Raw genomic sequence first — 27832 nt, forward strand, 5'->3', positions numbered from 1 at the left:
ATCCAGTAACATTAATTACAGTCTCCTGTCCAAAATTAGTAGTGCCTCTATCTTATAAAGCCTCTCCCTTCTCTCTCACTATACTTTTAGACACCAGACCCGCTGTGGTTTGGAACATGCAATCCCTTTTCAGGCAAATGAGATTTTATTAGAGGCCTTTCCTGTCCAAATAGCCTTCAGAAACCTGACAGCCATTACACAGAATAGCACTGCTAAATTCTTCACTGCTATTAGTGCCGTAATTACAGAAATGAACTCACACTGACTCAGGCAGTGCTTTTCTTGTGGGGGAAAAAAAACAAAAAAGTTAGGTCAGAAACGTTGTGTGTGCCTGATGGAGAAAACAGACTGCTATCTAATTGAATAACACATCCATAAGTCTCGAAGCTGCAAAATAAATCAGCAGATTCTTCCCATCCCCATAATTTATATTTTTCATTCTTTCGCTCTTGCGACACACACACACACACACACACACACCCTCCCTTCCTCCACCCTGATAAAAACACACACACCCTCCTGCTAACACTCCACACACACTCTCACTTCCTCTGTGTTTCATTATCTGCATCAGGATTATCCTCATTTAGTTTATTTCCCTCACTTGCTGTTTAAGACTTTTGTTGTTTTTGTACTTTTCTCCCCCTTGATGTTTGATGTCTGTTGTCATCCAAAGTTTTCCTGATAATGTTAATATTCACATATATTCCTATAGGGATTTAAGTGTGTTTGTGGTACTAAATAACTTATAGTGACCTTATGGTATTTTTTCTTTTTATGTACTATGTTATCATTATAATATTCCTCTAATATTTGTATAGGGTGTGCATAGTGACCGTATCATAATTAGGCTAATGGTATTTTTTTTTTGTCTCCTATGGTATCACTATATTCTCATAGTATTCCTATAGGAACTTATAGTATTTTTGTGGTAGTTGTGACCTTATAATAGGCTACTTGTATGGTACCTTTCTCTCTTATAATAAGCCTATAATAAAAGCAATGTAATTTTGATTGTACTACTTTTGATGATCGTCTTATGTTTCTGTTATGTTAAAAAAAAATCTAGCTGTAGCCTACAGATTATATATTTTCTTGTAAAGCACTTTGTAACTTTGTTTTGAAAAGTTGAAAAGTTATTAATGCAATGTGTCTGTGGTACTTAATGACCTCATCATGCTTTATGGTATATTTTCCATAGGATACTGATGTATCATTTTTTCCTTATAAAATTTACTATCGGATTACTATAGCTCTTATCCCAGGATAAAACCTGAAGCCACAGGTGGGTGAAAAGAAAAATGAAAAGCCATCATCTGTTTTGAATTGCTGCCGGGCGGCAGAGAAAGGGTTAAGAGTCACATGGTGGCGGGTGGTATTATCAGCCCCGGGCTATAAAGAAAGAGAGTATGCGGAGGGGGGGGAAAAAAAAAGAAAAAGAGGAGAACAAAGAAATCAGAGTCTATTTAAAGAGAAGTCGGCCCGGACCGTGAGCGTCACTCTCCGCACTGCGCACCGCACACTGCGCCAAACCCCGCTGCCTGTGCACGGCTCGCTCCCGACGGCGCTGACGGTGGTGAGGATGCGGACTTCTCTGCTTGTGTCCTGCGTCTTTGCGCTGCAATGCTTCCCCAGCATGCTTTGTCTTCCAGTCCGGGGGCCGAGCAGGTACAAAGTGGCACCGGTGAGTTGGAGGAAAACTTTTTTTCTTTTCTGTCTCTTTCTTGTTGGAAAGTTGAGGAAAAAGAACAAAAAAAAGTCAAAGTGTGTCTGTGCAGGAGTTTGGAAGCGGTTTGTTGTTTTGGCAGAAGCGTGCAGCGAGTCGCTCTGATCCAATCTGAATGAAGCTGCACTTGCACGCATGAGAAATGTTTTATTCATCTGCTGTTTAAAGGAATCTGCACGTTTTATTCTTTCTGTTGCTGCAAGTGGCGCTCCCCCACCCCCTCCCCTCTCTCTCTCTCTCTCTCTCTCTCTCACACACACACACACACAAACACACACGCACGCATACACACATACACACACGCACATCAGAAGAGGTTTGGAAAAGTTTTATTGTTGTGGCATTGGCGCAGAATGGGTCGTTTGCTCCAAATTGAATTAACTTTCACTTGCATGCATGACCAATTTTTATTCTTTTTACATTTAAATTAATTTGCACTCTTCACTTTTCATTCTTCATGCTGCAAGTGCCGCCCCCCCCCCCCCCCCCCCCAACCCTAACACACACACACACACACACACACACACATACACACACACGCACCTCTTCCCTCAGGATGATCAATGACACTTATGATATTATAATTAAGAAAATGGCTGTTTTACACGGGAGCAGCAGCTGACCTGTCACTGTAATTAGACTGGGACCTGCTTTTACTTGGAATAAATTACTATCATCACAATTTTTTTTGTCTGCTCAGCATTGGAGCAGTCATGACTTTGCATCATATATCTATGTCTTCTAGATATGTGATGACACCAGAGAGGGTTTTATTTCTATTTTTCTGGGCTTTGTGTTGGTGCAGCCGGGTCTGGTGTGTGGAGAGAGGTTGCTGAGTTCCCCTGTCTGCAGGGCAGGAAGCAGTAATAACAGGTCTTAAAGGCATTTTGTCAACAACACCATAAAAGAAGAGAGGGGTCCTCCATAGGACCCGGCATGACGGCGTCAGTGGCACACGTTACACTTCTACATCAAGTCAGATAGTCTCGTTTTAGTTTGGCCATGCTGTTAGCAGCATACAACGTGACAACGGCCTTTTCCCAGTGTGTTAACCTGTCTGCTAACACATGGGAGAGTCTGAAACTACACAACAGCACTGTGAAAGTACTTATTGTCATATCACACGTAGGTTTCATTCACTTATTTGTCTTTTCATTCTTATATTTTACTCGATACATTCTAGTTTTACAGTTGCAGGTTGTATCCTATGACTGTTTCCTGCAGAAACGACCCAATTTCCCCACAGGGAACTGATTAACGTTTCAGCCTCTCTCGTGTCATTTTTTTTTTTTTTTTTAGAGTATTTTATTTTGTTTTTTCAAAAAGTATACAAAACATACAGCCACACAGTGACAATACAAAAACGTTCCTCTCATGTCATTTTAATGAAAATCTCATGAAGACATCAGGTCTCAACAAGGGTGTAACAAAAAGCCTACATCTACACACTTTGTATTAAAATTGTGTTGTTACACCCATGCAATTACACTATGCATTAGGAAGAGATCCATTAAGTATTCACACTATATTACTGTGTACTTGTAAATGTTTTTCATAGGTTAAAACACAGGAATCAGGCGTGAGCACACAGTGTGTTAGCACACATTTTTATCAACAGTGTGTTTACCTACCACAGCTATAACAAACCCTGGACTGAATGGATGGAAAATGCCTCTTTTCCAACACTTTAACAGAAATATGTTGCACCTGCGCTGACAACTTTGTTATGTCTCTCACTCATTTAACTGGAAAGTCTAATCTGTAGTTTTGCCAATTTGTTCCCCATTGTTGACAAAAGAGTGAGTGATTACACAAGCCTGGACAGGCCTCTGTCTGTGGCATCCAGGGCAGCGGGATACACACAGCGCCTGTTTTCTCTCTCGTGGGGAAAATGGAGGGAAGCGGCGGCTAACTGAAATCTCTATTGTCAATAAAACCCAAAGTCCCTCGCTTTTCCTTCCTGTTTTGCCCCGTCATGTCTGTGTCTTTGGGGCGAAGCGATTGGTGGGGAAACCGTGAGAGCACAGGTGACATCAGAGAGCGGTCCGGGTTCCCAGCGCCCAGATCTAGGTCACAGCTGCGGCGGGCGAGCAGCGAGCGGCCGATAAAAGACGCTCGTGGGTATGCAGTTAAAAGGCACATGCGCCCCTCCTCCTAAAAGTTAATCAGACTGTTTGGTTCGTTAGCGGGGGGGAGGGGCCTGCTGCCTCGTTATGAATCCCTCGTTAACAGGGTCAGGTCATGCGGGCGGGGGGGGGGGGGGGGGGAAGCGGCAGCAACACGCTGTCAGCTGAACACACGCAACACATTTACATTTCAGGTGTATATCGCGCGTCAGTGATTTTAATGAATGATCCGGCATGTATTACTTTATTAATCCCATAAATCACCGAAGTGGTGTATTATTACCGTCAGTTTCCGGAATGCGTCCACTCAGCAAAGTATTTGTACTTTATGAATCACAAAACGGTACCAGAACTGACAGAGAGCCTGGGTTCAGTTCGCTTATTTGCAGCTGTTACTTCTTACTAATAATCACAAGTAATACTGATCCGCATGGGATTAAAATCACTGAATCACTCCGAAAAAAAATATTTGACCAGAGCACGGGATCTGGACAGGGGTCAGTACCTGGAGACGTCCAGTGATTTGTAATCATTGTGGAGAAGATTGTAACGCGCTTGGTCTCATCTTATATTAGCTTTAGGGAAGTAGGCTGCTCCAAGATAGCGTGACAGAGCCAGATGACGTCAGTATTGGGATTTCACACATGTACCACTTTATTCACCTACACTTGTCAACTTCACCTACACTTGTCAACCATACAATGCCTGGTCTCTACGGCACTATAATCTCTCAACATACATGTAGATTAATATAGTTTAACACGTACCAAATCGTTACTGAAGAGACAAGCTACTCGTCGGGAGACAGACTGGGAGTAGTTACTCAACCTGCCGCTACAACTCAGTCTCAGTAAAAACAAGGAGCGCCACCCAGTGACTTAATCTGTTACTGCAACCAAACAATGTCCCAAAAGCATAGTAGGCATATTTGTGACTGTTACAACATCTGTGATTTTTATTCAGTGCGAATCTGCCATGTCTGTAATTTGTGAAGTGGAAATTCCAGCATAAATTACCTTCCGTATTTTGGTGAAGACAGAAGTTATAATACGAATGTTTTTGGCAATTTCTGCTTCTGCTTCTTCTTCGAGACGCGCAATTTCTAGGCAGCAGTGGAATCTATGGAGGAAGGTTTTGAAGGCAAACTTTACTTTTTGCTTTGCTAAATCAGGAAGTGATGAGGTGTAAATTCTTGACCTCAAACAGTTGTGTCTAGGATTTTTGAAATTTCCCAAAGTAAGTAAAACTTTACTTTTATAGCACTTTTCAGGCGAGAAGTCACAAAGCGCTTCACATGATAAAAACAAACATTATAAATAAAATAGGTGAAAGAGCATACAGAATTCAGGTGATGCAATCCACTGCCAGCTAACAGGTACTTAAATGCTAATTAGAGCAGCAACAGTAAAGGCCTTTGCACACCAAGTCCGTATTTTTCGTCCGAAATTGTCGCACGTTTAAAAATAAATACGACCTCACGTTGTGTCAATCACGTTTACACACCGACTCCGAAACTTTGGTCCGTCATTAAAGTTTTCGGAACAGGTTCGATTTTCTGCGTTTTTTCGCATCCGTCAAAAGCCTTTAGAGAGTTGTTTGACCACTCAGAGCCACCGTACTGTTGTTATTAGCCATTACGCACGACTGGATCTACTGGGATCTCCGGCACAGCCTCGAAACACTGATACTATCAGCTCTGGCAGAAAAGTGTGATAAACAGACTGATCACAGGACTGTTGACCATGATCTTGTCTGTATGTTGCAGCGTTTTGAGGCTGTGCCCTGAATATCTGCGGATCCAGTCGAAAGGCTGATCCCCTATGCGCACTTTTCCGATGGCACAATTTGGATAGCCAAATCATGAAGTGTGTGTGTGTGTGTGTGTCCCTCCTTAGACATACTGCCAGCCGCTGTTCAGGATCAATTGGATCGCGGAAATCGGTGGTCTTCTTTTTAATGATGACTCCATTTTCTCTCGTATTGCAAATTTTCGCAACGAATAGAATAATAAAACGCATCGGATTCAGTGTGCAAGGTTTCTGTGCGTAACGATTTTTATCGGATGACGGATTAAAAAAACGCATACGAAAAATACGGACTTGGTGTGCAAAGACCTTAAGTGCAACCACTACATGGGTAAAATCCTACTAAAATGTAAGCAGGCAGACCAAAATTCAGTTGGTAAAAGGAGCACAGAGAGCAAATAAAAACAGGATGATTCATAAAAACAAGGCTTAAAGCAGCGCAGGCAAACATGCAAATGCTTTTTATGAAATGCAGAAGTTTCATTTTTTTCATTTCACCTTTATTTATTCAGGGAGGGCCAGTTGAGAGCAAGCTCTCTTTTTCAATGACGCCCTGATTACAAGAACATATAGGATATAACTACACACAGCTTAAAACAACTCAAAGCCAATGAAGGCCAACCTACTTTCTGATATAAATTGCAGTGATGTGTTCTGAATCCATCCCCAGTTATAAATCTAAGGGCAGAATGATAAACTGCATCAAGAGGCTTTAGTGTAGAGGCAGCAGTATGCATATAAATGACGTCCCCATAATCTAAAGTTGATAAAAATGATTCTTGAACAATCTGTTTTCTACAGTTCTGAGTAAAGCATGCTTTAGTTCTATAAAATAATGCTAATTTTGTTTTCAATTTCTTAGTAAGTTCAACCACATGCATTTTAAAAGACAACTTGTCATCTACCCATGAAGTTTGGGGTAATTCATTAGTTACACATGGTAATCATATAATCCTAGCATGTGAACTGGGCTTTACAATGACTGAGCAGGTAGGAGTTGAGTGTCTTGCTCAAAGACACTTCAGCAGCAAGCATAGCTGATGACAGACACATTAGGTGCTGCAGGAATCGAACTGGTGACACTGTGGTTAGCGGATCATCCTGCCGCCAGACTGACATGAGATCTGGAAGTCTGAGGTCTCAGCGGAAGAGCGTTTCTGTGCCAGGAAAGATAAGAGATTTAAGTAGATGCCCAGAGGATTTACATCACCTTCCACCGCCTGCTGTTTCTGATTTTTAGTTGATATACTGGATTAGGAGAAAGAAGGAGGAAGATACCAAGGTATTTGTGGATGGAAAATCATTTATCTCTCCCCTATCTGGTCCGATACATCCTCTTTCACTGGACGCAAGCCTTTGTCCCCGTCCGCTCAGCGGGAGCACACCCTGCAAACCCAGACCGCTCACGTAAACACTCACTTATGACTTACTTCCCATCATCCAGGATTCACTGGATTTAGGTTTATACGTTTTGGACAGTTAGACATCATCTTAATGAAAAATCTGCCCGCAGCGTCCGACTCTACTTTCAGCTGCCAGCGCTGAACGGATTCTCGTGGGAAGCGCCGGTCGTGTCTCCTGTTGCTATGAACCCATTAAACTCCAGTTTGAAGCACATCTCTCTGTTGCTTAAAGTTAGAATTCACCCTCAGGTACTTGTACACTGTCAGATGTTAGATATCAATTTGTGACGTTCAATTCATCTCATTAATTTGTGATGAAGTGTTGTAATTTACTTTTTTGGTGAACCCACTTTGCCTCAATCTGCCTCGTTTACTTCTACCTCAGTTAGTGGTTTCATTACATTTCCCAGAATGCCCATTGACCCTCACTCAAACCTGACCAACCTGTCTCTCTGCTTCATTGCATTCTGGTCCGGTATGATTGTTGAACATCTCTCGGTGCAAAATGGCAGCTCTAGAAAGAAGCCCTCGCTCTTTGATTCTGAGGGACTGACACCAAAACCTGATGTTTACCGCTGATGTTTTACATCCTGAAACTTTTTCTCATATCAAACTCCATTGTAGCTGCTGGAAACATCTGGAGGTGATGTCACGTCGTCTACGATTGGCCAGTTATTCACCAAGAAGAGAAATACAACAAAATAAATGGGCCAATAGCTGTTGAGTTTTTCGTGCCAGGAAAGATAAGAAAATAAAGTAGATGTCCAGAGGATTGATTACACCTTCCACTGCCTGCTGTTTCTGATTTTTAGTTGATGTATTGGGTTGGGAGAATAAGGAGGAAGATACTAAGGTATTCGTTGATGGAAAAGTGTTTTAAGTGTTATAGTGAGTTGAAAATCGTGCATCCTTTTTTAAGCGTGTACCTTGTACCAAAAACACATCGCCGAAATAACCGAAACGGAACAACGCAGTAAAAAAGTTGATTTACAGAAACATTTCAGGAAAATAACTAGTTTTATATATATATTCTGCTTGAGAATCTGCTTTGTTGCCGTTCCTTTATGTGCTAGAAGTGATTTTCAGAGTGTTCCTCCATACAATGGCAGTGAATGGAGAGAGAAAAAAACACAATTCTCCAGTCTCCTCTACCAGAGCAACAGATCACAGAGTCACTGATTTGGGGGGTTTATCATGGAGGAAGATACACAACCCAAGACTCTACCAGAGTTCAACTTAGATAGATAGATAGATAGATAGATAGATAGATAGATAGATACGTAGATAGACAGATAGACAGATACCTTTATTGTCACTATACGAGTAGAATGAAATGTCGTTTGGAGCAAGCCTATAGATGCCTAATTAAGGATAAAAGGTTTAAGGTAGACTTGAAGCTTGAGTTGGTCGGAGGTATCTGGTCAAACCTGTAGTGAATGTATACTAATTGCCTTCTGGCTCCAGGTTCTTGCCATGGTCAGATCGAGCTGAAAGACACTGACCTGAGAGACAAGAAGCACTTTACAGCGTGGGGGGATTGAGGGGGGGGGGCGGGGGCTTGTTGTTAGAATAAAGACACTTTTCAGAGGCTCCGTGTTCAGACTTGTTCCCTGGGCTCTTTGAATACCACTGCAGATCCCCTCCGCTGTTACTCACTTGTCATCGCTGTAACCAGAAGCTAGATGTGTCCATACATGTAATGGACCCCCCCCTCCCCCTACCCCCTTCCCCCTTCCCCCTCTCCCCTCCCCCCCTACCCCCACCACCAAACTCCCTCACATGTTCCCATAATGACAAAAGCATCCAGCGAGGCCTTCAGGCTGGCTGTTGGGGTTTGTGTCTCATCACTGGCTTCTTCTTGCACACTCAGCAGAAAGTGACGGACTAATTGTCCCAAGAGTGTTTTTTTTTTTTTTTTTTCCTCAAACGTCATGCTACAGACTCCCATTGTCTGCTCTAAAATTACACTCAAACACGCAAGCATGGCCGCAGAGCTTCTACCAACTGCTGAGTCGACTGCTGAGAGACTCCGGGTGGCAAAACCAAACTTCTTTGCCGATCCTGTACAACTGAGCCTGACTTTGAGTGGTTTATTACCAAAAAAAAACCCCCCACAAACAGATACAAATGACTTTAAAATTCAAGACCAGAGACAATGGAAGCCTAAAAACACAGCTGTCATCAGATAAATTATGTTTTAATGATTACTTGGTAATAGAATGATTTGTTAATTGTTTTGAGAACTAATTTCTTATTTCACTTTTACTGTTAGTTCTGTCATTATAATTTTGATTTGTATCTGTATTGTTGCTTTGGCAATAAGTACCTTCGTATTTCATGCCAATAAATCCCATTTGAATTGAATTTAAAGCACTTAACAAAGACATATGAATAAACATTTGGTGGACACATTCGTCCAAAGCATCCGACAGTAGCATGAGTACATATTTCTCAGTGTGGATGGCTCTACTAGATATAAAACTCCTACTGCTGCCTTGCTCTACCCATTGAGCTACACAGGGAATTGAACCCCTAACCCTAGCAGTGTTAGTGCCTTGTTCTACCCATTGACCAACATTTTCAGCTAATGGTCTTGTTTGGGTTTTGAACTTGAACTTTGATCCAAAACCTGTTGGGAATCAAGGAGGTTTAGCCGGCGTTTCACTCAGTTATGGGGTCGGAGAGGTCAGCCGATCCATTTGACACATGGGTGGGGGTGGGTGGGGGGTTAGGGGGGTAGGGGGTGGGGTTAGACCTTTAACCACACACTCTTTTCATCTCCTGTTTTGAAATGACAGGGGCGGCCCCGCGCACCCACTGCTTAGAATTAGCCGTGTTTTACGACCCTGAAAACCAATACGCCCCTCGCCTCGCTGATTGGGATCAGGCAGTGGGCAGCTCCAGTCAAAACCTTCCTTTTTGGGGGGGAGGGGGGTGGAGGTCGCCATGAGGTTAGAGAAGTAGGCTCGTGGACAGGAGGTTGCCAGTTCGATCCCTACTTTGCAAGTTTAGATCACACAGCAGTAAAGGACTAACGCAGAGGTGAAGACTCGAGTCACGTCTTGGACTCGAGTCACAATTTTAATTGCTTGAGACTTGACTTGATGCATGAAGAGAAGACTTGAGACTTGACTTGACTTGGGTTCTGGTGACTTGGGACTTGACTCTGACTTGTACTTTGACGACTTGAAAAGGTTTCTAAAGTCTTGACTTGAGATCTTGTGTTTGTGTAAATGACTTAGATTGAAAGTGATGAGATTTGTTCCAGCAGACGTCTGAATTTAAATTGTTTTCTAAAATGTTTTCTGAATTTGTATGGAATGATTGAATTTATTGAAGTTGAAACTGATTATAGAAATCAAACTCATGATGCTCTTACCAAGTTTTTATCCTATTAAAACCATATTGCATTGAAAAGTCCTAGATATTTAGTTTTCTTTAAGATATTAAATTGATACTGGACTCTTGATTTGTTCTGACTTGACTTGCTGTTCTACATTTAGACTTGAGACTCGACATTAATGACATGGACTTGACTTATTAATGTACATTTAGACTTGGGACTTGACTTGAGACTTGTACCTGAAGACTTGAGACTGACTCGGGACTCGAGTAAAGTTGACTTGGTCACACCTCTGGACTTACGTTAAACAAATTTACCAGCTGCCTTTGCCTGTGTGCCTTTACTAGGTGTTTAAATCTTTGTCCTGCAACCTTCTTCTACATTTCAAAACTTCCCACTAAGAAATTAAAAGTAACATTTACATATAGACTGTAAATTTGACAGCAAGTTCTTGGGCTTTTGGCCTTCAGTGTTAAGAGGGCTACTGAGGCTCTTGAGCACTATCCCCCTGATTACTCCCAATATGCTCAATGGCCACTAGTAGCAGACTGTGGTTGTACTGGGCAGCTCCCAGTGTGAATGTGTGGAACTGTGTGAATGTGAAGCAGGGCGGCACTGAAAAAGAGCTCAGTCACCTTTCCCTGGATAAATAAACCTTTAAATAAAACAAATAAATGGACGTTGAATTCCAGCTGCTGTCACATTGGCTCTATATCATTTCTCATTCCAGGTCCAGAAAATAAGTTTCATGTCAACAACCAGCAGATCGATACGCTTCAGACCCGCTTTACACCTTGATAAGGGTTTTGTCGCTTATCTGACATTTTTTGTTGTCTGTCTCTACTGCAGGAGGGGAGATAACAGTGGAGCGAAACCTCAGATCAGAACCGTTACTCTTACACATTCTGTCATTGTGCAAACTTCTAGTAAATGACGTAACAGTGAAACTGAACTAAAGGCTAAAGGCTTTTGTTGGGGACCCACTGGAACCTTCTTAAGGACCCGTTAGGATCATTGGACCCCAGTTTGGGAGCCACTACCTTAAAATGTCTCATTAGGTTGTTAGCGTTCCTCACTGAAACCTTTGTGTCACTTGGTTGTAATGTGGACGACGCTGACGATGCTAAGAAGCCATTTAAGGGAAATGGAAGGATAAATGTACAAAGGTTCTCCTCCAGTCTATGTGCATTCAAAAGCAGCATGGCATACAGTAGATAAGTAAGAGAGATAAGTAAGACTGCTCTCAATCTTGGAACCCATCGTCTATCGGTCTGATGACGATTAGACTCTGGGGGCGACGGCCAATATTTGGGGGTTTCCGGTGTAGCCAGCGGACATCCGGGCCAAGACTTCCTCTTCCGTGCGCCGGTCATTGTTTACAGTCCGATTAGCAACTTGAGACGCGAGAGTCGAACGTTTCTCCACACAATACACAAACATCAATACTTTTTGTAGGTGTTTTAGGTCCGGACGACATTTCGGCTAATCTCTATAAACAGATATCTGCATATGAAACATCATCTCTGAACTCCATTCTCGCGTCTCAAGTTGCTAATCGGACTGTAAACAATGACCGGCGCACGGAAGAGGAAGTCTTGGCCCGGATGTCCGCTGGCTGCACCGGAAACCCCGAAATATTGGCTGTCGCCCCCAGAGTCTAATCGTCGTCAGACCGATCGACGATGGGTTCCGAGATTGGACTGCCCTTTAATAGGAAGACAGTAAGCATCCGCTTTGCTGAAGTGTCTTTGAGCAAGGCACTGAATCTCTACCAACCCCAGGCTTGGTTTTCTGCAGCTGACCCTGACCCCTGACCTCTGACCTCTCTGTGGAGCGGCCGTAAACAAAAGTACAGTTTTGTCCTTTAGAATGTCAGGGAAAAAGTTGTCATATTTGCCCATGAAACTGATTTGCAATGTACTTTAAGAAATGTACACTCAAGAAAATGCCATGTGCATGATCATGGACACATCTATCAACTGTTGGTCATCAGATCAAAATGGCAAAACCATTGTCTGTGCAACTGAGATGGATTAAACTATTGTAGTTTTTTACAAAAAACCTAAAAACAGGTGAATTTGAAACGCCTAACAAATGCTTTCACTTTTATCCAAAGGGTGGTCCTGGTGGGAAGTAAACCCCCAACCCTGGCAGTGTTAGTGCCATGAGGAATGACCAATACTCTGACACAGTACTAATCTGACGTCTGTACTGTTAGCATTGTTAATGTCCCACATTACAACCAAAGGAAACAACTAGTAACAGTTTTGTTTAATTAGGAATGCTAACAATGCTAACAAGCCATTAAGGGAAACTGAAGCACAGGGGTAGAAACTTTCCCCCCTAATGTAATGAGAACAAGTGTCTTGCGGGGAAAACAGCCAAATAAAATTCAGAGAATCCCTAGACCACAGTGAAAACCCAGGAGGCGGGGGATCAGAGAGGTGTGTCTGGTGTTTCTTCCTTGATCAAGACTCATCAGTCTCTATGTTTCTGCAGTCTGGAGCACATTCCACGAATCCTGCTGGGCTTTGTTCCCCATAACCTACAACAGAACAACAATCGAGTCCCGCAGAGCGAGGGAGGCAGGCTCGCTTCAGACAACCAAAACACAATCACCACTTTGTTCACATGAACCTGCTTAAACTGCTTTAAACAGCGTGTTGTTTGCATTCATATTTTGCATTTTACGGATCAAGCTGACACTCTTATCCAGAGTGACATACAACGAATGCAACTGTTGAATAAGTTCCATTTGTAGTTGGGTTCGACTGGTAATCTTTGACCATTTTCATGCCAAAAAGTGACAGGTATTCAGTATTTTCCCGCTGAATTATATTCTCGTCAGGGTGGAAGAGCCTCTGAAACAGCATTCAGACCATCATGGGACACTAAAACTCTCCACTGAAACCCAAACTGATGGCATTCTTTTAGGGTTAGCAGCTCTTTAAAGCAAGGTGACACATCTATTCATGTAGTGGTAGGGGAACTCTGGGATACATTACTGCCTTTAAACAAAGAATTACTTAACAAAAACATTTTGAACAATTGACTAAATGTGCAAAGAAACTACATTTTCATTTCGGGTTTTACAGACTGTTTCTCTGTAGCTGTGCTCAGGGAGGAACATCCATCACACCAGAGGTGGACGACACTGACAGGCCGATCCAGTAATCCGATATCCAATAATAACAATAAATAATCCAATGATTTTCCCTTTTGTGGTTGTTTCATTTAAATAATTATCAGGGGAGGCTGAGAGGCAAAGAAAAAAAGCTCAAATTTGCCAAAAATCTAGACAGAAACTAGACATGATAACAAATGTGTATAGTAAAAATATGCTCTTATCCCATAAATCATCTCGCGACCTCCCAGAATTATCTTAGAGACCCCCAGAGGATCCTGACCCCCAGGTTGAGAACCACTGTCCTAGAGCACCAACACTGCTAGCAACCAATACCAAGGAGGTCAAGGGTCAGAGTGGCCTGATAATATTCCTGCAGCCCTAGAACGATTATAGTCCTAGAAACAGAAGTAAGAGCTGAGGAAGGAGGTTTATTTATTTATTTTATTTTTTTCATTTCGACACGTTGATGCGTTGATAGCGTTCCCTCAAACTGTTTCCCACAGGATTCTTCAGCAGAGGAGGAAAAGGAAATGCAGGTCATTTTGTAAAATTGGGAGAGAACACCCAAAGGTTCCCCAGAAACGATAACGGACAGCAGCGTCAGTGTGGGGCCGGCTGTGTGTTCACTGGGTAAACAACGTGGCTCGGTGACCTGATTATGACTCTCTGTCGTCATTAACCTCAAAATTCAGATTAAACTGAAATGACTCTGCTCTCTGTATCTGAAATACGTTTGCCTCAGGTCTTTCTCTTCGTCTTTCTCCTCATTTTTCTTCTTCCTTTTTGTTTTCTGCCTCCTCTTCTCCCTCTTATTCTGCCTCTACTTCTTTTTCTTAATTTTACTCTGGATCTTCTTTCTTCTTCCTCTATTTCCTCCCCCTTCTTTCATCTTGTTCTTCATCCCTTTTAGTTCTTATTCCTCTTTCTTTTCCCTCTTCATCTTCTTTTTCTTCTCCTTACTCCTCCCTCTTATCCTTCATCTCCCTTTTTCATTTTGCTCTTGTTTGCTCTCCCTCTTGTTCATCCACTCATTTTTCTTCTTTTGCATGAACATATTTTGTTTATTTTCATGTCAGTCCATAAAATTGGCTTCCCCCACATTAGATTACATTACACATTACATACCATTATACAGTATATAAACCAATGTAAAAAGAGATGAGCATTGGGTAAGACTTGGGTAAGACTTGGGTAAGACTGATCTGACCCGACCAACCAAACAGATTTCTATGTTTTATCACTGTTTAAATGAATAAACCATCCTAAGCTCATGACCCCTGTTGTTCTCTCAGGGTTTGTTCCAGGTGTCTGAAAAGTTCCACGACCTGAAGAAGAAAGGTCGAGTTCCCCACGCTCAGGACTTGGTGAAGGAGGCCGGTTTGCCGACCAACACCACCGACGCGTGGAACCGGCCTCGCTGCGGCGTCCCGGACTACCCCGCCCAGAAGGAGGTCCACTACCGGGGCCGGCACCGGCAGAGACGCTTCGTCCTGTACGGAGGCCGCTGGGAGAAGACCGACCTCACCTACAAGTACGTAGAGCTCTGTTATATTATCACACTTTGTCGCTTTGTTGAACATGCAGTTCTGCCAATGAACACATTCTGAGGTCTGTTATTTCTGAAGGGTTAGGGTTAGCCGCTGATCTGATCATATCACTCTGCAGTCAAAACATACGGTTCATTTTGCTTGACTTCTAATCAAATTAATCAAATCAAATTATTTGTGGCAAAAAGACATTACTGTTTGGTTACTGCAGACAAACACTCAGCTGACCGAGGTCAGAAACAGAGAAGATTGAATTCATTCAGAGAGCAACAAACTTTTGATTGCTGGTTAGAGGCTGATGCTAGCTACAGACGTTTCTATGGTTACCGTTCTGCTACAGTGTAGCATGGATGCTAGCTACAGATGTTTCTATGGTTACCGTTCTGCTACAGTGTAGCATGGATGCTAGCTACAGACGTTTCTATGGTTACCGTTCTGCTACAGTGTAGCATGGATGCTAGCTACAGACATTTCTATGGTTACAGTCCTGCAACTATTTTTTTTAGCAAGTAATACAATATTTTGTGTCAGATGATATTATCATATTAAGTTAAATATTTGCCCAAAAAATTGATTGGCATAGGATTTGTAAGAATCCTATCCAGTCAAAAAATTCCATGATGTCTGTGTTATTTGGCAACTTACTTGTCAAAACACCTGAGCCAAATTTCAACTCTGCATTCTTATATTTTCAAAGCTGAGAATAGAAATAAAGAGTTTTGCTCCAAAATGAGATATCCACCATGAAAAAAGTGACATCTACTAAAGGATAATAGGTAATGTAAGCTCTTGGCTGGCAAAATGATGACTCTGTTACAGATGGGATCTGCTAGATTTTAGAGATATTGAATGATTAACTTCAGGAAATCGTTTTTTCATTTTTTTTTTTCAAAAATGGGTAGACCTTCTGAAAAAGGGGGGCAACCAAATAAGGTGTTGCGTTTCTTTCATCTGAGGCCTTGGCACCGTCGAGTGTCTGGCAGCCGTCTGCTGTCTGTGTCTCCTGGGGTCTCTTTCATTGTAGCTATTCTTCACTTTAACGCAACAGTATATAAAGACAGACGGAGAGAGGGAGAGAGCGAGATAGAGAGGGAGAGAGAGAGAGAGAGCAACAAAGGGGCGGCCAAGAGCTTTTAATAACACCGCTGGCTGTAGACTAATAAGATTCTGCTGGATCTGGGTAATAAAGCTGTCACAGTGACACCTGACAGAGGGATGTGGTTAGTCTGGATCATGGCAGCACTCTGTATGTTCCCCTCAATATACTTCTGCATGACCTACTGGGCCAGTGGAAGATTATGGTTTTACTGGTCAGCTCCCAGGTATGAATGTCTGTAAATGAATGAAGTGAGAAGTAGGGTGTTGCTGATAAAGAGCTTGCACGCTTAATAAATCTTCCTTCTGCAAATAAAGGTTAAAGAAAAGATACAAGCTCCTCCTCCTCCTCCTGAAGTGGTTTAGTCTTCTGTTCGACCAAACATTAGAACGGGCGAGATGCATGATCTTTCAGGTGCCACAGCAGCAATTGGCTGACAATGCCAAGGAAGTCAAGTATGTTTCAAGTACAGGAAGGTAATAGAAGCAATAGGTACTACAATAGAATTGTAAAATAAAGGTAATGTACATAATATACAACAATAGAGACAGTGCAAATAAATGCAAATAATGCAAATAATATATGCAAATAGTAAATGCAGATTCAGAGGATATTATCGTTAACGAAAACTAACGAAATAACGAAAACTAGGTGTGAAAAAACATTTTCGTTAACGGAAATAAAAAGAAAAATGAGGCTTTACAAAAAAAGATAACTAACTGAATCTATATTGTGTGTTTACAAAACGAACTAAAATAAACTAAAATTATAGAGAAAATGTCTTCAGTTTTCGTCTTTGTCAATTTATTTCATACAGCCTAGTATTTTGGGTGGATATGAAATCTATCTTCCATTTTTTTTTTTTTTTTTTTTTTAACTTTTTGAATCTCGCCCCTGACAAATACCCCATATTACAAAAAAAGACTAAAACTAACACTGAAACTAATAAAAACTAAACTAAAACTAAGCATTTTCAAAAAATAAAAACTAAACTAAACTTGCAAACCCGCTTTAAAAACGAATTAAAACTAAACTGAAATTGAAAACAAAAAGTCAAAACAAAATAAAAACTAATGAAAAATGCAAAACTATAATAACCTTGATTCAGAGTCTATGGATATATTCCAGAGGGGCGTAATATCTGTGTGCAACATAGTCAAGAGTTCAAGTTGTTAGAGGTCAGAGGTCAGAGGAGAACGGACAGACTGGGTCAAGCTAACAGAAAGGACACAAACGCTCCAATAACAGTCTGGACAACAGTGATGTGCAGAAGGACATCTGAACACAAACTGTTTGTCCTTATGATAAATGGGCTTCAGCAACAGATGACCAGCCACTACTAGATAGGTGTATCTAATAAAGTGGCCGGTGAATGTATCTGGTAACACAAGGCGATTTCTTTTCTTTTTTTTTTGCAATTATCATACTGGGTGGTTTTACCTGAGAGGAAATGGGCTGAGACTGTGATGCACCGTCATGTTGGAGAGCCTGAGGGCGTTGGTAACAGCACACCCGTCTGCTAATGAGATGGCTGGAGATATCAGATTAGAGGGAGGCGTGCAAGGCTGGTGGTCCCCGATCTGCCTCTACAGTTTCTGTGTGTGTGTGTGTGTGTGTGTGTGTGTGTGTGTGTGTGTGTGTGACACCTGCATATGTCTCCCTGCAGGATCGTTCGGTTTCCTTGGCAGATGAGTGAGGACAAGGTTCGGCGCGTCTTGCAGGAAGCGCTGAGAGTTTGGAGCGACGTCACGCCGCTCACCTTCACCGAGGTCCGCAGCGGAAAAGCAGACATCGTCATCGACTTCACCAGGTGGGGATATTTATAGATGTGGAAAAAAAAAACACCTTAAAAACATCATCAAACACGATAAAAAAAAAAGGGAAAAGGAGCCTGCACACCTGCCAGTTAGAGCATCAAAACCTCAAAAAAGGACATTGAGAAGCTGAGAAAGTGAGAAAAAAACGTTTCTTTTAATTTGACATGGTGCAAAAATGCTTACTTTTTTTTTTTTTTTTACTATCTCAGCTTCTTAATGTCCTTCTTAGGCTTGATGGTGTTTTTGAACTCTGCTTTTGAGCCAGCACATCCCAAGTAATCACTAGTGCCGCAGTCAACACTGGCACAGTATCAAGCGTTTTTTTATTCCTACTTTCATTATATTTCTATGAGTCTAGGCTGGCAGAATCAGGTCAGGTCAAGTCAAATTTAATTCTGAAGTGCTTCTGACACAGGTTCGTCACAAAGTGCTTTACAGAGGATCAAAGGGCACGAACGCAAATAAAAACAAGAGATAGTGAAGCAAGAAAGAACAAGCAGATGACAAACTCTCCAAGATATGGGACCAAGCTCTGAACTTTCTTTAGGATCACTGTCATCTCTGAAATCACTTCTTCAAACATTTTACAGACAGGCTTTTTATGCAGCTAGGTATTTTGTTTATTTATTCCTGCAGCATTTGCCTGTTTCGTCTCTTGTTAGCCCTGTTTTTGATTCATGCCTTTATTGTTTATCATATCAGCTTTTTTTGTTTTCCACATTTTTGTTTTTGTTGTCCCCAAATTATATTGAGGGTGGGGGAGACTATGGATCGGTCTCCATCCATTCTCTTTGTGTCATGAGCATTTCTCAGACAGTGCTGATTGGATTTTGATGACACTCGGGGGGAATGATGCATCTCATGGTTGTGTAATAATATTTTCAAAATTACACTGATTAGCCCAAGGGGGAACGCTACATTAACAATCAAAATAAAGCTGACCAGCAACATGTTTACTGATGCCTTGTTAATTCATGTGCTATTTGTAACTGTTATATCTTCTGTAATGCACTTAATAACTCTTTTTTGAAAAGTGCAATAAAAAAGAAAGTTTATTACATTATTATTATACACCTGTAGGTACTGGCATGGAGACAGCCTTCCCTTCGACGGCCCGGGGGGGATCCTCGCTCACGCCTTCTTCCCCAAAACACACCGGCAGGGCGACATCCACTTCGACTACGACGAGTCCTGGACCCTGGGCAACAACATGGGTGAGCGTCTGACTAGAAGTGGATTGGAGTTTTAGTTCTACAGACATTTCTCAGAGGCAGAGCTGCTGTGGAGGCAGAGATAATCTGATTGAGTTAAACCTCAGTGGGCGGAGCCAAAGAACCACAGTTTTTCAGAGCTCAGGTTAGAGCAAAGAAGGAACTCTGGTGAAAGTATAAATAAAAATGTAAATGTCAATGACTTATTTTTTTCGTTCAGTCATGACCATGGCATTCATGATGTTGAAGGTCAGCAGCTAGCTAACTAGCTTACCTAGATAGCTATAGGCTAGTATCAATGGGCTTCTAACATTAATCTAATGTCTAATGTTATTAGTTGTAAAGGTTCTTTGGCTCCACCCACTGAGGTTTAACTCAACCAATCATTATTTCTGCCTCAGAGAAATGTTTGTAGAACTAAAACTCCAATCTGTGAGCCAATGCACGAGCTAGCTGCCAGCCATGTTATTGTGTACAGACTTTGGAGAAACAACTTTGATTGATTTATGCCACTTGGAACACCAGATGGGTGGGGTTTACTGCATCTTAAGTATTTAGATTATGCTCTTATGCAGAGTGATTTACAGAGACTGCAATGGTTGAATTTCTTGGAACAAAATTACAAGCAACCGATAGCAAGGAGTCCAGGGGATCAAAGCCATAGATAAAAGATGCAACAAACATTCCTTTATCATGTAACAGACAAGTGCAAGGAAAAGAAATGAGCAAAATAAGCTAAGGAGAGAGGTAGAAAGGATTTTTTTTACTTCAAGACAAGAGTATATTAGAGCAAAGAGGAAGATAGATAATTGCGAGTGGATATGACTCAGCAGGGAGAAGGAGGGGTGAGGTACTTTTTGAAGGAAGTTTGGATAGTGGTGTTGTTTCCGACACTCATTGTATTGTCTTACGTGGCAAACCCCACCCGTCAGGCACTCCCAGCAGGTCAAAACAAACGCTGAGAACTATTTTCAGACACTACTTGCCCCAGGTGTGGCTGTGCATCCTCTGAGGCGTGTCCGTCTCCCCGCTCCGCTGCAGGTACAGACCTTCTCCAGGTCGCCGCCCATGAGTTCGGGCATGTCCTGGGCCTGCAGCACTCCCGCGAGCCGGGAGCCGTCATGTCCGCCTACTACACCTTCTCCTACCCTCTGAGGCTGAGCGAGGACGACAAGCAAGGCATCCAGTACCTGTACGGCGCCCGCCCGCAAGTCCTGCCCCCGCCCCCGCCTCCAGCCAACCCAGAGAACAATGAGATCATCAGCACAGTGAGTGGCACCCTCCTAAATTAGAAAGGACCAATCAGAGGAAGATGAGATATCCACTGTTTGAATAGTGACACCTTCTCTTACAAAACAACTGATAGATGCTTTGAAAAGGGTAGTTGGGAAGCGAAGTCCTTGGTGACAAAATCCAACATTGTACATTATATTGTTTTGGAACAAGACTCTTATGAAACATGTAACACCTTTATCCCTGTCAGAGTCTTCATATTGAAAGGTATTGCATGCATAGCTCCTTCTAGAACTTTTTTTATTTGCTCAACAAACATCCATAGACAACAGGAGACAACTTGTACAACCAGTACAAATTGTCTCCTGTTGGCCAAAGCAGCTCCACTGGAGCAGTAGGGGGTTAAGTGCCTTGCTCAATGGTACCTTGATAGTAGTTACTGAGAATGGGGAGAGTCAGTTTGGAGGTTTTACCGTTCAACCTTCTGGTACGAGCCTGCTTCTTTAACCTTTAAGCTATTGCTGCCCCCCAAATTTTTCTGTCTTGCATCAGTTCACATAGAGTAGTAGTAGTGGTAGTAGTGATAGTCTATGTTGTATCACAAACCTTTGAGCCACTAAAATATAACAGAAGAATGAATGTCAAAGGAAAATGTCACCTCTTAATCTCAATGTATTTCTCAGAGAAAAGTAGTGGGAAAAGGTACCGCTGAAGTTTATTTCGTGCCGTAAATCTTGTATACGAGCGATTTTTCACTTTCACAAATTCCTCGGGCCTGGCTTTGTGGCAATAAAAGGGGTCTTGCACTTGAACTTCAGAAGCTCAAGAACCCTCTCTTAGCTTTCTTTTGGGTTCCTTTCATGCAACAAAAAGGCTCCTAAACAGAACGTACCACCGCCATAAAAGCCCCCTTCTTAGAAACCTTACATTTGCGTGTATCACAGCATGTGGAAAATGAACAAGTGATCTATCTTCATTCCAGCCTGACGCCTGCCAGACGGACTTTGATGCCGTGTCTATGATCCGAGGGGAGCTGTTCTTCTTTAAGTCGGGCTACGTTTGGCGGATCAGGGAGGGGCATCTGGAGAGGGGTTACCCGGCGCTGGCGTCCCGTCACTGGAGGGGGATTCCAGACAGCATCGACGCCGCCTTTGAAGACCAGTCAGGGAATATCTGGTTCTTTCAAGGTGGGCAGTGGAGACGCTTGCGTTGCTGTTATGTGGTTTATGGTTTCATGTGTAGGATCAGGGAAGCCTCGAGGTAATTACACAGTCTGACGAAACAACATAAGTCAAGCATCTTACCATTTTAGGCAAGGATAAATAGGTATAAGAATGTTAATTAACACAGGGCTGTGAAATTATCGCAGTTAAGTCTTTCATGTGAATATTTCCATCAGACGTGGGTATAATGATTAGTGTTTGTTTTAACCACCTTTGAGTGACATATGGGGGGATTTTGCCACATAGGGACATTCATGGAATGCCACAAAGTTTAGACAACCACTGGAAGGTATTTAAGATGAATTTACTATAATTTTTGTGATTGACAGCTTATTTTGCAGTGGCTTAATTGTCTTAATGTGGTTAAACCCACCTATCTGGGATGCCAAGAACTTGAAAACAAACACTTTTACATTTACTGCTACTAGGATTCCATAGGCACAGCACCATCTTGATTTCTTGAATCTGTATTTTCAAATACAATTTGACCCAAGCCTAATTTCCATCCATCAAGTTATTCTGAAATATAGAGATATGAGATATGAGATGAGAAGGGATGAGACAAAACATTGCTCCCCATGGGCAAATTGTGCCACTGTAGCAGCAAATATTAATAGAGATTGTCAGGTGATGTCATGTATCCTCTGGCGGCCATATTGGAGGTCCTTTGCTCATGGGCAACAGTAGCTGTGAACGCCTGGTTGCATTTCTAAATGCGCAACTTGTCTGTCTCAACAGAATTAAACAAACGGTTTCTGTCTGTTTCTGACTGAACTGATCATTTCATCACTGATCCATCTGATTGATTTAGTGTTTAGATAATGTCAGCTTGTTAGCTAGCTAACCATAGCATCTGGTCAGCTAACCATCACTGTCTTGTTGTTAACACATCTGATTAGCACACTAGCTAACATATCTAGTAGCAGCTAGCGTTAGCATGTTCACATTAACATCAGTGTGTTTGCTGGCTAGTTAGCTAGCTAACAGTTTGTTCAGGTTAACTGAGCTGACTCTTCTCAAGCTACAACTCTTCATGTTTTGGAGTAGAGACTAGGGCTAAAGACAAGACAGTTTACTGTGTCACAGTAACCTACATTTGGAAACAAATCCACCTCATCACACTATTCACTTTTACTTACAACATCACTGAATTGACTTACACCCACAGCACAACAATCTTTCAGTAATGGTACTTACCGAGGTGAAAAAACGAATGAGAAACATGTCAAATATACCACAGGAATGAAATGACGATCACTCTGTCTCTGTGCGTCGGCAGGTGAAAACTACTGGGTGTTTGATGCTGAGAAGCAGATCAGAGGGCCGGAGTCGGTCAGGAGTCTGGGTCTGTCGGTGTCCGGCGTGCAGGCGGCACTTCGCTGGGGCCAGGACACCAACTACAACACCTACTTCTTTAAATCAGGCAGCTACTGGAGGTTCAGCCCCCGGGAGAACCGAGTCGACTCCGTCTATCCTCGCAGCATGCAGGACTGGAGCGGCATCCCTGATGACGTGGACGCCGCTTTCAAGGACATTTACGGTACGAAAAGCATCCAGTGAACGCACCTGAGTTCTGTTGCAAAATGTATTTTGGAAAAAAAAAAAAAGTTCAATCAATAGGGGTTTTTGAAGGGTGATTCTGATACCGATATTTTCACACTGAAGCTGCAGATAGCCTATATTTTGTGCCAATATTCAAAATCTTACCTTTTGACTGTTGTCATCGCCAAGAACTAAAAAAATGTTAAATGGTGGAAACAGCATTTATACCATTAAAACCCATACTAAGGAAATTCTTTTAGGTAGTTGCAGCTCCTTAAAAGAAATGAAAGAAATTATATTTTTATTGGATGTTTTACTTTTTAGTTGTGCTTGCTTCAGCAAGCAGCTTTTTCATTTTGCACATACAATATTTGATCTGTAATAGTTCCCACAATATTCACACTACATACACATATTACACATCAAAAATGTTCACATACTTCTTCTCTATCTCACAATGTAAATATCTAAGTGATGGGATATGTAGTTTTGGAGTTAGAAATGTTTTTTCAACACTAGTGCAATACTATTTGTGTCTACTTTCAACAGATTTTTTCCTTTTAACTGTAGTTGTTTCCACAAATTTAACACTACATAGACACATTACACACCAAAATGTTCTCCTACTTCTTCTGTCTCTGACAATGTAAATATCTAAGTGATAGCATTTGTAGTTTTTGAGCTATGGACATTTGTTTCAGAGTATTCCACTTTCAAAACAAAAAAAAGGCCTGCAATGCAAAATATAGTGGGTTCAAATCCTGTGGGTAACTACTGTAATAGTTAGTTCTGCAAGTAGTACTCCAACTAACAAGTTCTACTGTTACTAATACTGCTACCATTTTATTAATTCAACTACTGCAAATAGTTTGATAAATTGATAATGTGACATGTTCAACATATTTTGATCAATCCTTATCAAACTAAAGAGAAATTATGTTTGGACTCTCAAGATCATATCTGCAAAGCCTGGTATTGTTAGATATGATTTTGTCCAGAATTCCATGACTATCTGTAGGCTATAGTAGGCAGAGAGATAACAGTGAAACTATGATCAAAACAGTCATTCTTCTACATTCTCTAATTGTGTTAACTTTGTGTAAATGAAATGATGGTGAAGTTTAACAATTCATCAATTTGCTGGGGATCCCCTGGAACCCCCTCAAGGACCACTGGTGGTCCCCGGACCCCATGTTGATAACCACTGGCCTAGTGGTTTGTGAAAAGGTCTGCAATGCAAAAGATTACGGGTTCAAATCCTGAGGGTAACACTGTCTCCTCACACCACCAAGCTTGAGGTTTGGGAAGTTTTCCCTTGTCTTCTCTTTGTGGAGTTTGTAAGTTCGCCCTGTGTTTGCAGTAGATTGTTCTAAATCAGTTAGCAGAGAATAGTATTTCAGGTTGTTTTTGACAAAATGATATTCTTCGACATTAGACCAACAAATATCTCTAAAATGCATCAGCTTTTCAAGCCATGTGCTCATAACTGATCATAATGTCTTAAGTTTCTAATTTTTTGACAAATTACCATATTGTGCTTGGACCCTACAATTGCCGCTTGCACCTATATTGGCAATTATTTTTGCTTCCTCCATTTTCTCTTCTGCCCTAAAAGTATCTGGATCTGCTATTTTTTTTTTTTCGATCTCCAACCTGATATTTGAGCATCTGAACTTGCATTGCTCTGAATGCACCAATATATCTCTGATGATTTTAGTCACTGTGGATTTTACTGTTCAGATAAATTAACTGAGTTCTCTGTTTTTCAGGCTACGCTCACTTTATCCGAGGAAGACAGTACTGGAAATTCGATCCTGTCGGCATGAACTCTCTGGAAGGCTACCCCCGCTACATTGGCGTGGATTTTTTCGGCTGTAAAAATGTGTGAATCTCTTTGTTTAACTGCGGAGAATCGGAATAACAGATTTTTGGTGATGAAGAGGAGTTTTTGGAACAGAGCTTTTTGTATGTTGACACTGTGGGTTCAAGCGGACCGGACGATGAATCACCTCCTTAAAGTCTGTTCACGCTTTACTCCCTGTATTGATACTCAGATCAATTACACCGTCTTCTCAGGAAAACCAAGTTATGTTTCCTCAGACTTGGCACCTCCTGTGCAGCTATATTCATGTTTATTTTGCACATTTTGTTGCCGTAAGGCTGAGATCTGGGCCCAGTTATGATGTTGTGAACTGCATCCTTCTCACCTCCTTTGTTTGAGTTGGAAAAGGAGATTTGTGTTTGATTTGGTTCACAGAGGGAACCAGTGTAGACTGTTTTATTCCATGTAGCGGATGCTTTCCATTTCAGCTGTTTTGTTCTGTCATCATGGATGGACTTGCTGGTCCTTACGTGTTCGAAGAGTGACATCAAAACTTAAAGCTGCACTATGCAGCTTCGCGCGTTGGCGGCTCCAACTGGCAGCGAGAGGCAACTGTTTTCATTTTGGGACTTCATAAATGCAGAAATCATGTAAGGTCAGAAAACGAAATTTCTTCTTTTAAGAGAGCGATCACACCTGCAGTTCATTTAGTTCAGTTTGGTCTGAGCCAGAGTGGAAAAGTTTACTTTGTTACATTTTTGTATTTTGTTTGTTTAGGTTGAAACTGACCAATTACAAGTGAACCAGGGTGTGTAAACAAAAGTCACATGACTCACAAGTAGCTCGTTTATTGGACAGAATTGTGGTGACCTGTCATCCTGCAGGTTAGAGAGTTAAAGCAAATCTGATTCCAGCTCCTCTATCTTTAACTAAGCATGATGGACTTGTCTGTCTCTTCTTCTCTGGTGTTCATACCAGTTGAGAACACATGAAGAAATAGCTGAACATGAGCATCATTTTCAGCATCAGAGTCCAGCTTTCCAGAATTTCATTTGGGTGAATAGAGTGAATGTCCAGGGTTTCAGTTAGTGAGGACGGGTCGCTTAAAGGTCCCATATGGTGTAAAACAGGACTCCCCTTGCCTCTGTGATGATAAAGGAGTTGGATGGTCTATCTAAACATGGTGAAAGTATCAAAACGCACGGTCGCCAACTAAATCCACACAATCCATATTAGAAAAGCTTTGTGGCGTCACAAAGGTTTGCTCATTATCATTTTTGTAAGGAATAATAACAAAGTGTTTTTTTCAAAGCGGTTGAGCGGTTGTCATTGTTTATTACCGGAGAGTTTTCCCTACCTGTAGCTGCCGGGCCGCAGTGTCTCACGTTTCACTCTTGAAACGGTTAGCCAATCGGAACAGAGGGTCGTTAATATTAATGAGCGACAGAAACAGCCTGTTCTTGGTAAGGCTCAGAGAGATGCTGGAAAATGAACGTGTAAAAATGGATTGAGAGTGTTTTTGGTAAATGACACCACACACAGCTTTGAATGGACCTCAAGACATTGGAAAGTGGAGAATATGGGACCTTTAAGACTGTAATGTTGCCTTTTCATCCCTGACAAAACAAAATAAATGCCTAATTTCTGTACGGTGATAGGCTGCCTGTTCAAATCAGGCTGTAAAAGGGAAAAAACAGGATCATTTTATAGAATACCAAGCATAGAACCCCAAAGAAATCAGGTGTTTTCTTTATTTTATCTGGGAGGAAGAGGCGATAACATCATAAAGTGAAGTTTTGATGTCACTCTTCCAACATGGCGACATGAATCTCTTAAGTATTGGTAACCAAGGAGGTTCAGTATGGTAACCTCTCTCCAGTCTGCATCAGGCCTCTGCTGCAGGAAAGCAGCAGTGTGTAGAAAAAGCTCTATGGTGCCATCTAGAGCGCAACCCCGTTACACTGCAGGGGAATTATGATTTTTTTTACTTTCTCAGAGAATGTCCTCATATTGTTTCTTGTCCTGATGAAGTCATTGCTTATCAATAACATGGTGCTCTATTCAGGTCCGTCAGTAGAGCATATTCAGGGACAGCAACTACAGTATACATTGGTGCTTCTCAACCTTTTCAGCTTGTGACTCCCAAAAAACTCCATGTTACAAGCATAAACCTGCAGAGTGATGAACTCTGACCCCAAAGTTTATTTTCACTTTTCAGGCTATTTTACTGGACTAATTACTGAAAGAAGCCAAGAGGCTGCAAGTATTCATATATGCATCACAAAGATTACAAGCATTATAATGATGTAAAAGCATGATAATGAACCCCAAATCTCATCTTGTGACCTCCTGGAGGGTCCCGACACCCAGGTTGAGAACCACTGCTGCAGGTGACCTGAAGTTGCCTCTGCTGTGTCTGTGAAATGTTCTACGCTGTTGTTATGTGAGTATGTGGAGGCAGTGGATCCCCTCAGTACAGATGACAGTTTGCCAGTGCAGGACACTGACATGTCAGTCCAGTAATCACCCAGTCTTCATTATTGGTCTGCAGTCTGTTGCTTTTTTTGTTTTTGTTTTTTTGTGTTTTTCCTGCAACTCTTTAAGTGTTGTTGATCATTTTAACTCTGACTGGTTAAAAAAACATTGTATTTATATGCAAACAATTAAGCAAACATTTGTACATACATGTCTTCCATTTTTTTTACTCATATGTAGCCCATACCCTGTACATTGAAATGTATGAACTGCGTATTATGGTTTCTTTCTAATAAAATCCTAACCTCTGACCGGGTCGCTGTTCCTCTGTTGGGA

At 41.7% G+C, this 27832-nt stretch overlaps 1 protein-coding gene across 1 annotated transcript; it reads left to right on the plus strand.

The window, feature by feature from the left end:
• Positions 1–1584: 1584 nt before the first annotated feature.
• mmp11a (matrix metallopeptidase 11a) lies at positions 1585–27807 on the plus strand. Its single transcript, XM_071530193.1, has 8 exons — positions 1585–1684; positions 14823–15061; positions 17840–17983; positions 19071–19204; positions 20243–20469; positions 21417–21621; positions 22937–23197; positions 24969–27807. Exons 1-8 carry the CDS (start codon positions 1637–1639, stop codon positions 25085–25087), a joined length of 1377 nt encoding a protein of 458 aa, XP_071386294.1. The 5' UTR covers positions 1585–1636; the 3' UTR covers positions 25088–27807.
• Positions 27808–27832: the final 25 nt, after the last annotated feature.

The sequence above is a fragment of the Centroberyx affinis genome, unplaced genomic scaffold (assembly GCF_046629955.1).
Source record: "Centroberyx affinis isolate AG114_WGS23_722 - 3 ecotype Tasmania unplaced genomic scaffold, CSIRO-AGI_Caff_v1 ptg001898l_1, whole genome shotgun sequence".
Classification (NCBI taxonomy): Eukaryota; Metazoa; Chordata; class Actinopteri; order Beryciformes; family Berycidae; genus Centroberyx; species Centroberyx affinis.